Source organism: Ammospiza caudacuta, chromosome Z (assembly GCF_027887145.1).
Source record: "Ammospiza caudacuta isolate bAmmCau1 chromosome Z, bAmmCau1.pri, whole genome shotgun sequence".
Classification (NCBI taxonomy): Eukaryota; Metazoa; Chordata; class Aves; order Passeriformes; family Passerellidae; genus Ammospiza; species Ammospiza caudacuta.
In genome coordinates this window covers 27,691,775-27,703,917 of record NC_080632.1, presented here as the reverse complement: position 1 = coordinate 27,703,917, position 12,143 = coordinate 27,691,775, and the positions used below count along the sequence as shown (strand labels likewise).

The following is a 12,143-nucleotide window of genomic DNA, read 5'->3' as shown; positions in this document are numbered from 1 at the left end:
TGATAATGAAACTTTTTCGCATTAGGTTTTTATTTAACAGCATACAGCCTGCAAGATAAAGAAGAGGATCAGAAACTTTTGGGAATCGAAGGGCCGTTTACAATGATGATGTGTCTGATGTGTCAAGAACTACTTCCAGGACTTGCTATTTTCTGTTTATCCTGGCTTCGTTTCTTACATGTCTAATTGTTTTCAAATATTCAAGAGCAAATGTCTGTGGAAATTTTAAATACTGTTTTAATGAAAGAGAAGGAAAAATTGTGTTGGACATTCTGGATAGAACATCATAGAAGGTTATCTGAGTAACTTGATTTATTACAAAAATGGCACGCTGTTGAGGAAAGGAGTTTTGGTTACTTGGTTGTCTTACATGGAAGTACATTCATAACGTACTTCCTAATAGTTAGAAACTTTTGCTTGCTTTCTTACCATGTTCAGATACAAGAAGTATGTTTTCCTTGATAATTTACGAGTTTCCTTGATAATTTAATTAGATAGTTTGAGTATCTGATTTGTTATAGTATGGACCACTTCAAATGAGAAGTGAGCAGCTGTTCAGTTATGCAACCTTCAAACAAAAATTTGAAACTGCAAGTACATGTAGTGGGTACTTGATTTGTAATTAAATTCCTAATAATCTTTGCTCTATGAGGCATTATAAACCTGTTTGAACTCAGTTATGTTATCTTCTCCCATCTTTTTTTAGAATGAGTGTAAAGCTTTCTACCGTATTGTTCCAAATAAATATTAAATATTATGCTTTGTAGTCAGAAAGTAAAAGTTCACTATGAGGTTGAATATCAATAGCATTATAATTTTTTTTGAAAGATGAAATGATGAGCAACATAAGCTGCTTAAACTAGACAAAGCAATGTCAGTTTAAACTTTTTTTATTTCTAGTAGTTTTTATTCCCTTCTGAATGAATCAGTGTTCCATTAGCACTAATTAAATGAATCGAATACAAAACAACCTCAATTTTGTGCTGAGAACCTGATCTCTGAACTTATTCTGTAATAGTAAGCTATTACTGACACTTGTTACAATTAGAAACACATATATATACTTGAGTAGAGCTAGAATCTGAAAGTACATTCTAGTTTTTGCATAAAATTAGATCCAGCTTTGTGGGAGAGTTTTTCTTTATAGGAACTCAAACCTGTTCCAATTATCTGTGCTATCAAGGTTAGGAATCAAAACGGCAGCCTGATCTTTGGAAACCTCAAATGATAACAAAAGTGAAATTTGAAAATATCCTTGCTAAGATCTTCATGATGAATTAAAATCTGGAGGTGGGACAAGTACTGAAGTTAATTGTGTATCTTGTTTTTAATAGTTATGGTTACAGTTATGATACAGTGTTAAACATTCCAATATCATATTGTGAGTGTATTATTCTGAAATACTGCTTCCAGGATTTCAGTGGTATGATTGTTATCTGTGTTTTTTGGATCATCTAGGGACTTCTATGAGAGCATTAATCATATCTGGAGCCTTTTTCTTTGCTCACTATCTCTAATCTAAGGAACAATATTGCCTTCTGCAACTCATCATCTTTTAGATGTTACTTTTAAGCTAGTTGTGTGCACATATTACTGCCATTGAAATGATGTGTGCTACAAGTAGTAGCTCAAAAATTTGTTTTACAAATAGTTGATATCCAGGAGAATTTTGTATATTCTTATAATCCCCCTTAGTTTCTTCCATTTGTGTTCAAAATTGTGTTTTTAATAGCTGCATAAAACAAAACTTGTATACCACTTTCAGTGATTTGGAACTGTCAAATAGCTGACATTACAGTTCATCAGAATAGCAGCTGTTACTTACCAGAGGGAATTTTCATGCCAATTCCATGATAATATCAGAAGGACAAAAAAGTTACTTGATCTGTTTTCCACATAAAGGAGTATCCCCTCTCTGACCATTTACATTACATGCAGTTTTTAATTTTCCATATTAAATATGGAAGTGTTGTTGCTGTCATGTGTCTTTAAAACTACTTGGAATCAAAATTACCTGTAAATGAAGGAGCCAATATTTTCCTCAGGTGAAAATAGGTCTGTTTTAGGGAAAACAAACATTTTGAAAGAATTTCAGTCAGCCACATAATGCTTGCACTTTCTTCCTTCTGGGAAGGAGTTGTTTACTGTTCTGCAGAGAGTAACAAGGTAGTAAAGTTGTAGCACTGCCAGGTAACCTTGTGTTTTGAGATTTGATCAGGTGAGTTTTACTTTTGACATTCAGTGTAGCAAGGGATAGGATTTGTTATTTTGGTTTAAGCAAACTACATTTAAAATTTACTGCTAGGAAACTGAACTTATACAGCATGTCAAAAATGTGTCACTACTTCTAAGTATGTTTTTCTTCTTTCCAATTAAATTTTATTAGCTTTATGACCTAATTTGAATAAGGTATGCTAAGCTATAAAATATATTGTCATGTAAAAGCATACGGTTATTTTTTGAGGCAGATTATGTATGTACCTGTTTAATATTAATGTTTGTATCTGTGTACAGAAAACATAGAAACAATGTGGGACCAAGCAAACCTATTTCTCAGCCACGAAGAAACATTGTAGGCTGCAGGATACAGCACGGATGGAAAGAAGGAAGTGGACCTGTAACACAATGGAAGGGCACAGTTCTTGATCAAGTTCCTGTAAATCCCTCACTCTATCTCATAAAGTATGATGGATTTGATTGTGTGTATGGACTAGAACTTCACAAAGATGAAAGAGTTTCAGCACTTGAAGTTCTTCCAGACAGAGTTGGTAAGTGTTTGGGTTTTTTCTCCTAAATAGATATACATATTGGCTGACATTTATCACCAAATGTTTTCCCTGCAGACTTCCCCCAGATAACCCATGACTACTTAAATGTTACTGCTCAATTTCACTTTTGTCTCATGGTAGGTAATCTAAATGCTTTGATTTTTTTTTTCTATTCCAACAAATTTTGATGATGCTAGTGAGTGCAATTGCTGTCTTCTGTCTTTAAAGTAGTATGCAGTACATTCTGTAGTTTTCAGATTAACATTGATATTTCTGTTAAAATTTCAACTCTAAGCCATCTAGACTGTGTTGTCTATTTTGTGTGTCTAACAGTAATAAGGTTACATTTTTTCTTGTACAACCACCATGTACTATAATAATGGCTGGAAGACGTTTTCTAAGTGAATTAACCTGATGAGTAATAATGCTTTTTGTTTTACAGAATTAGCACTTGGATTGTTAAACTGCAGGTTTTTCAATCCACCAAGTTTGATATCTACTCAAGTAAACACTAGTTTGTAAATAGAAAAAGCTCTTGCCTCTTCTAACTGCAAAGGAATTGGTTACAATTCCCCAAAAGTTGAATTAATACCATCATGGAACTGTTTCTGCCTCTCCCTGCTCAGTGTCTAGTTAAAGTACAGAGTCTCTGCTGCTTGACTGATCTCCTGTTAGCTTACATTGTGATTGTTCAATCACAGGGAGTACAATAATTCATAATTATTTTAACAACATTCTGAAGTTCTTAGTTCTGCAGCACTAAACTCTCTGGAATGGACACTGTTTGTTTTGTGTATGAATTTACCAACTGCCAATAAGATTTGTGCATTAATCAGCATAAAGGTTATTTTTACAAAGACACATTTTGAATGAATTTCTGAAATGCTGTCGTTTCAGCTTCGTCTCGAATTAGTGATGCCCACCTGGCAGACACAATGATTGGTAAAGCCGTGGAACATATGTTTGAGACAGAGGATGGCTCAAAAGATGAATGGAGGGGGATGGTTTTGGCTCGAGCTCCTATTATGAACACATGGTTTTATATTACCTATGAGAAGGATCCCGTCTTGTACATGTACCAGCTCTTAGATGATTATAAAGAAGGTGACCTTCGCATTATGCCTGATTCAAGTAAGTAGGCCACTTATGTTGGGATCCATAAAATTAGAGGGTTTTGAGGAAATGGTAAAAAAAACAGGCCTCAGACAGCAGATTTGTGAGCATTGCTAATGCAGCAGAAAGTTTTCTAAGCTGTAGCACAGACGTGAGAAATAGAACAATAAACCTTTGCGATTTGCCCTTTTAGGTTGCAACAAGTTTATCTAATGTATATCTTTAGAAGGTTAATATGAATGAGTCTCTGTGCTTAGTCTCTCATAAACGAGCCATTGTGTTAGAGAAGAAGTCTTTATTGTGTTAACTACAGTTACGTGTGTTTCATATGATTGGATAGAATTATTGTCAATACATTGATGCTCTATGTGTGACTGGCTGAAACCTAGGCTGAGATGGCTTTATGCTATGCTGTAACGTTACGTTTCCTTAGCATTCCATTTGTATCAGTGAGCTGTTCACATCTGTTGTCTCCATTGTCCTAACAGTGTACTGAGACTGATGTTTGAAATAAACAGCTCACGGCACTGATTTTGGGTGTCCCGTCCCTGTTCATGGTTGTATATAACCTGCCAACGGCAAAAAGTTACTGTTTTCTTTTGACAGCTTTTTGTGTTAAACATTTAGCTGTGGTTTATGTGTGGTCAAGACAGGTGACAAACAACCATCATATTTGATATTCCATTTAATTTTTTTTTCAGTGTCACAGCTAACAAATGTGGTAGTACAAGAAAGAACATCTGTGTTAACTGCTGAAATATTTAACTTTTCATAGCAGTGACATATGCAGGGTAATACCTTTTCATAATTAATCCTAATTCTGCTGAAAATATGGGTGTGCTACCGTGAAAGACTTTACATTTTGGTTTTTTAGTGGAAATTTACAAGCCAGAAATCTTCCACTGCTGTTTTCTTATAGAAGTATCATGTTTTGTGGAGTTGGCTCTTATTTGTGTCTCTGAAGCAGTTCTTGTGGGAATGAATATTTGGGGTCAGACTGATATAGTAAGAACAATTTCACTAGCTATGTGTCTTCAGTGTGAAAAACTTCTTGAGTAGTTGCTTGTGGGAAAGAAGTACTTATTTTTTGAAATTGATTTTCTCTCACATATTGTAACACTAGTAAGAAAAGATTTCCTCTTAGTATCTTTCCTGTCATTTTGGATGAAGTAGTCTTCTTCAGGACTTCTATTAGTTTAGGAGGCTTTTCACAGAATCAATATTATTCTAGAGATTTAGATAGTCAGTTCAAAGAAAGAGATTAGAAAGAATACTTTGGGTTTACTTCTCCTGTGTAACAAAGCCCTTTTTGACAAAAGCCATCTGGGATTTAAAGAAAATTATTGTAACTAATACATATGCAAAGCACTATGTAGCCAACCACTACAGTTATCCAATTAGTAATTAGTCTAGTTTGAGATCATCTTCTTTTAGATGCACCACTGGTAATGATCTACTGGCAGAATAAAAAAGTGGCACTTATTTGCATAATCTCTGTGTTAATGATCTGTGTTTAGATTACCATCTCCTCTGGCCCTAGCAAAAAGCAGCATCTCTGATGCTTTAAAGAAGGAACCACAAATGTTAATGGAAAAAAGTGGTCTTCCTCTTCTTAAAGAAATAAAGCCAGCTCTTTCAGATTTGAATGTTAAAATAACTTGTTCTTTGTATTAACCATCAAAACAGACTAGGAATGTATTTTAAGTCTGCTTTGCTTTCTTCCACCTTGGGAGTAGGGAAAGCTTAAACGCTTTCTTTCCATTTAAATCTTAATTGGTTTTAGTGCACTTTACCCTCTGTGCTTGCCAAAAGATTATTGCTTACTGATTTTCTAAACACTTCTAAGTATTTGCTTCCTTTCCTGAATGTGAGTGCTTTCCAGATATTTTGAATCATGTCCTTGACTCAACAACTGGATGTTAGTATTTTGGAGTAGTATTATTCAAAATCAGATTTTAGAATATCTACAAATACTTCTATAAATTTGGTGGAACTTGCCATAATGTTATAAATAAAATTTCTAGGGTGCTGTCCCTTATCAAACATAGGTTCTGCACATATGAGGAGACCAAATAATAGGTAATTTGTTTTAACCTTTTTTCTTTTTGTGAGGGGAAAATATAGTGCTGGATCTGATACTAAAACTTGGCCTACACTTCTAAGTGAAAATGTAGGAGTTGAACTTGCATCTTTGCCTAGAAATATAAAACTCATACTAAGAGGGTAATAACTCTGCATGACAATGCATTCATAGAGGAAGTGAAAAACAAAAACCTTCTGTTTGCAAGACTTTCAAAGTGCAAATGCAAGCCAGTCTATTCATTCCCTGTTGGGTTTTTTTTTCTTCTTTAAGAGTTTTTTCACAGCTCTCAAAACTCAAAATAAAATTGGTAGAATCTGTAAGGGATTCTTAATACAAACTTGTAACTAAATTATTAATTTAAAAGCTTATGATTTCCAGAATAAAAGCCACATTAGATATTGCAACTGCTTTAGAAAGTTTTCCTGTAGAATACAAACTACAAGTTTATCTGAATTAGGAATCAAAGAAGAGGAGTTGAGAAAGAAGATGTGGTTAGCTTTCAGTTCTCCACACAGTACTTTTTACCCTTTATCAAGTTCCGTAATTGGCTTGTATCCAATCACTTGGCATGCTACAAATCACACCTTTCATAATCCAGATTTAGCATAGGGATTGGCCGGTTAGGTTTTGCCAGAGAGGAAAATAATACAGTCAGATTTTACCAAAATTTCTCAAATATGGAGTCAAAAGTCCCTTTTAATAAGGAGTTGACACCTACTACCATTTCAGAAGAGATGCTTCTGTTGTAGTTAAATGCACGCATTGAACCTTTGAATAATGTGTGTGGGAAGAGGGAAGTTAAGTTAGGGTACCTTTCTGCTAAGTAGATACAATGCCTTTTTCTGCTCATTCAGCAGAAATTCAGCTATCTACAGCCATTTTCTACAACTTGTGCATACACCCTCCTGTCAAAGTTTTACTTCTCTTACCAAAGGGCTATTTTTGTCTTTATAACACTGAAGACAGCATTGCTTGAAGACTTTTTCTGCAACTACTTTCTACAAGCATGGCAATTGTTAAATGCTTGTCTGAATGAAATTAAGTAATCTGTTTACAAATTCTAATTGTTTTGTATGAGTTTTAAAGATGACTGTGCAGTTTTCTTTCATAGTGCAAAATTTTATAAAAATGTCTACTAAAGCATGCTGGGTTTATGTTACAGATGATTCACCTCCTGCAGAACGGGAACCAGGTGAAGTTGTGGACAGCCTGGTAGGCAAACAAGTGGAATATGCCAAAGAAGATGGCTCGAAAAGGACTGGCATGGTCATTCATCAAGTTGAAGCCAAACCATCTGTCTATTTCATCAAGTTTGATGATGATTTCCATATTTATGTCTACGATTTGGTGAAGACATCCTAGACATCATCATGAACTTTTGCCAAATTTGTGGAACTATTAAATGTAAAATTTGTAGACACAAAGACTCGACTGCTTTCCAGTTTAACGAAAGCTTAAATGTCCCTGCGAACCCACAATCTCTGCCAGCAAAACTGTTTTGTTCTGAGTAATACAAACATGACACATTTTGTGTAAAAGAACTCCTTTTCTTGAAGGAAGTCAGTATGTTTGGGCAGGAGGGAGTTAAAAGCAAAGAACAGCTGCAAATTCAAGCTGTGTAAAGTTGATCTAGTGTTGTAATCATTAATCTAAATTTTTTCATAGATTTTGACTTTTTCTTCAATCTTGCACTCACTTGTTCAACTGCCACATGCAAGTGTAGTTTGATATTTTGATACGCCTTCTTTTGTAACATTAAATTTAATTTCTTGGATACTGGCAGTCCTTGTCTTCAGGGTTGGGACAGAGGTGACTTTTCTGAAAGGTTTAAACAGTTGGTGCAGTATCAAGGAGTGCCTAACCCAAGTAACATCAATCTGCTGTGTTTTTACACTTTATTTCAAATTTAGCTTTTTAAGAACTTGCAGTGTATGGAAATGCTTGTGCATTTTTTACTAGTCACAGGGCAGTAGGATATCAAGTGTTGGATTACGCACCTTTCAGTGAAAAGGCTTTAAGCTATAAAATTACATTTAATCTGTATAACCACTTAATTAGAATATGCAGGTTAATGGCCCATATTTACAAGTTGTAGGAACCAGTAAAATACATGCAACAAGGCTGCCTTCAATCCTAAATGTTGTACTTCTTTCTTTGTTTGTTATACACACTTCTTAGCAAAACCCAAGTGCTTGGTGCCACAACTCTAACAGTATATATGCTACTTCAGAAGACTTTAGACTACGCATTGGCATCAGTAGTCTCTCATTTAAAATCAAAACCTAGGAACCTGAATGTTTGTGTGTGGACTTAGAAGCCTAACAGTAGTTAATATTTTCCATGATAAATACAATCTTACACCAGGGGAGTGGGAGGGGATGTCCTTTTACAGTGAAGATGTAATTTTAGAGAAGGAGAAGCATTTGTTGCCTTCTGCTCAGTCTGTTGCATTCCTTTGTTTGGTTTGCTTTTAATAATTTTGGTTCAAGAAGGCATCTTCCCAGTTTATTCTTTTTCTGGCTTTTCCACTTAAGGAGTGTCTGGAAAAATCTACAATTTAAGCCTGTTGTTGCCTTTTGTGGTGTACATTGTACTTGCTTTGAGGTATGCTGTTAACATTAATTTCATTCTATGAACACTAGAGTTCTGCATGCCAGTGGTGTACTATCTAATGGAAGCTATAAGGCAGTCTCAGTTGTTGTCATCTGCATTAGATTGTGGATGTAAATAGCAGCCCACAACTGCAAAATCTTTTCATGGTTATAATCTTGCAAGATAGTTGTAAATGAAAATTAGGGTTTCCTTAAGTGTGGCAGCTTTTAAAAATAATGGAATTGGAACAACAGTGCAGCACAGCAACAAGGTTGTCATGTTACAATAAATGCAGAGCTCTGCAAGTTTCAAGAACTGCTTCACAGAAGTACAGAACGTGAAGACAGTTAACACTGTTGATGGAAGGAACAAATACCCTGATATCCAGCTGTGTGCCATTAGTGGAAGAATGCAGGAGCTGTTAATCAGAGGACAGAGGTGCAGATGAGCTCTGTTGTGGGTATTCCTGATATTGAAGACTCAGTGGTTTAAGCCCCTTTCTGTCCATTTTTTTGCCTGATTTCATATTTTAGCCTTAAGGCTTGTGCCTCATTATGCTGTTGAATGGTAATAAATACTCTCCGTATAAATATGATACCTTAATTCTTTGTCCATTGCTACTATATTGCATTATGTCCAGTATTTCATCATGGGCAACCAAAGGCAGGCTATTGTCTTTCAGTGAATAGCTTCCGATGCAGTCCTTATGCAGTAAGTACCTGAGTCGTAAATGTTTCTTGTGTTTGAACAAAGTGAGCAGATTTGCAACACAGTGTTTTCATCCTGCAGATCTGTTGTGTTTTCTATTGACTCTTAAGAGTCCTGCATGTAAATCTCAAAGCTGAGCCTGGCTCCGTGAGCCCAAGTCGATAATTGTGGCACAGGAATGAGTGAGTGTATTAATTACACACAAGATACATGGATTACCTAGTACACTGAGCTTGGGGCTATATTTCTGAGGAATAAGAGGTTTGTTTTGAAATATCTGAGGTTTAGGTCTACTGGAACACTTCTAGAATTAGGCTTGCATTTGTGGGTTTTCTGCAAGCCTATTGAATACACTATGTATTCTGACAATTAGAGTATAATCTACAAACTGTAAATTTCACTGTCATTTTTGGATGTCCCCGTTTGTCTGTTGTGTGGATATTTTCACTTGGGGTTTTTTTGGGGATATTTTTTTTGTTTTGTTTTTTTTGGGTTTGGTTTTTTTCGATAGCTTAAACCACAGTTTTGAGGCTTGAGACTAATTCCACTCCCTGCCCATCTGCTTTGGGCTTTGTTTTAGGCTCATGTTTCAGATCTGCATGCAGTGCTTGCGTTACCCTGGTAACTAAATGTTGGTTCCTTGTTATAGGGGTTCAACATTACTTTCCAAAATCACATAGGGCTTGTGATGGCACAAGCCATGGATCTTTGTATAAAAAGTTATTCACCTTTCACATTTACCTGCTGTAGTATTGTTGTATATTGTGTGTGTGTGTGTGTGTGATGTCAGGCTGCCATGTAAAACTTAAAAGGGAAAAAAAAAACAAATGCAGACCATCCTTTTTTGCATGCTTAGAGGGTTAGAACATTCAATGTAACAAACTAAAGTTGCATGTTAAAATGTTTAGGTTTTTGTTTTGTTCTGTTTTTATTTTGTGTTCAGTTTTTTGTGAATTTGCTTATTGTGCTGTTTTAATGGTTGTTAGTAGGATTAAATGCACCGGTGAGACGAGCATAGTGCCAACGGAAGGTAATTTTCCAGTTGTATGTGTCATACAGCATTTGAAGGGACCATGTATTCTGTTGAGGAAAAAAATAAAATTTCAGTTGAATTGCAGAACACTACATTCTTCTTCTTTCTTTTGAGTGCCAAACCCTAAACTATGTTGGAGTAGAGATGGGGAAAAACCTTTTTGTTGGAATAGGTAGAAGCATTCTTTAAATGGATTGTTTAAACATAGGGGCTTTGTCTTCAGAGAGAATTGTCATCAGGGAAAAGAATTATGGTAAAAACAGTTTCTGGTTCCTTGAAAATGCTGTGCTTTTTGTATTTTACATCATTAGTGCAATTTGGATGGTTCTTGGTATGTGTATAGTTCAGAGGTCTTCGTGTTCACATTTTTAAATTAGGTAATTAATTCATCTTTAGAGCTTGGTTTCTTTATTTTTACTTTATTTTGAACAATGTAGACAGTTCCCTGTTCTCTGCATTTAGAAGTATAAACACTTTAAATTGTTACTTAATTCTGTAAGTAATTTTTATAATTATGATGTAACTCTATCCTTAAAACATTTAAAATAAACCCTTTATGTGCAACTTATGCCTGTAAACTTTGTTCTCATGAGCAAAACACAGAGATGTGATTTCAGATTTTGAAGAAGCAGTTTCTTCATTTTTCTGATTGAAGGGGATTTATTATTTTAATGTTGAGCCATGTATGCTGGTATAATACTTGCCCTATGAAATATGTTTGCTTGCAAGATGGGACTTGCCTAAGGAAAACCATACTGTTAAATTGTATTTAACTAAACACAGAAAACTCCCCCCCCACCAGGGGCTGTGCAGATCTGTGAAACAGTCTCTATTTCCAGAGCACACAAAATGTCTTGGCAGTGGGGAACTGCAGAAGCATTTCGCATGTTTCAGTGTTTTGGTGGTACATTAATTTACTTTGAATTAAAGCAGTTTAAAATTTAATAAAGTGTATTGTTCTGGTGATAAAAACAAAGTTGATGCAAATTGGAGGTGATGAGGAAAGATGATAACATTACCATGTTGTGGATTTTCTAAAGTCTTCTATGTTGTTTTGAAGACTTTATGTGGTTTAATTACTAAGGCAGGCTTCCCATATTGAACAGATTTTTCTTTATTACTTTTCTGATAATTAAGGGTGCATGACACTTAAAGGATGTGGTATAGTGGTAAACTTTGTAGTGTTAGGTTAACAGTTGGACTCAATGATCTGAAGGATCTCTTCCAACCTAAATGATTCTGTGATTCTAAACCATGTTTTTGGCACCAAGCTCATTTAGTCATATACTGAAGAACATGGAGAATATGGAGAATGCCAGCATGCATACCCAAGCCTTTTCCCTTAGTTCATCATCCAGTTTATTGTATCCTGTTGCCTTTGACATTGCTCCTAGTGAAGATTTATATTGTGTACATCTGTGATTAAGGAGAGTCTAAGACTTTATTCCAAAAAGTCTTTGCACCTGCGAAAAGTAGGTGTTTATCTCTGTGATCAGTCTGTTAAATTGTAGTTAACAACAGATACTTACACTTTGTGACTAATGCCTGAACCTGTTCTGTATTACCACTAATAAACCATCCTCAGTTTGGTGGCATCTTCCTCTGTATAGAGAAAAAGAGAAGGCTTAGAAAAGCAAAGATATTTTTGTTGTCTATCACTGCAGTAATGAACTCACTCCTGAGAGCTGGTTGCTTACAAGCTGACTTACAAGCATCTGAAATGTCTCTCAGATTTAAGAGGGTGATAGGGGTCTTACTCAGAGCTATTGTGTTAATGCTGCTGTATTGTATTTTCACATCTGTCAGGTTCCTCCTTGTCAATATGAACAGGTTAAATTTTCATGGG

At 35.3% G+C, this 12,143-nt stretch overlaps 1 protein-coding gene across 3 annotated transcripts in view; it reads left to right on the top strand.

Moving 5' to 3' along the window:
• SPIN1 (spindlin 1) overlaps positions 1 to 11,246 on the top strand; it is a 62,836-nt gene extending 51,590 nt beyond the window's left edge. For all 3 annotated transcript variants that reach the window (XM_058823591.1, XM_058823589.1, XM_058823590.1), the window contains exons 4-6: positions 2,515 to 2,768; positions 3,666 to 3,899; positions 7,127 to 11,246. In XM_058823591.1, coding sequence (XP_058679574.1) covers positions 2,515 to 2,768; positions 3,666 to 3,899; positions 7,127 to 7,326 — 688 coding nt within the window. In that variant the 3' untranslated portion in view covers positions 7,327 to 11,246. The remainder of the gene's footprint in view (positions 1 to 2,514; positions 2,769 to 3,665; positions 3,900 to 7,126) is intronic.
• The last annotated feature ends 897 nt before the right edge of the window (positions 11,247 to 12,143 follow it).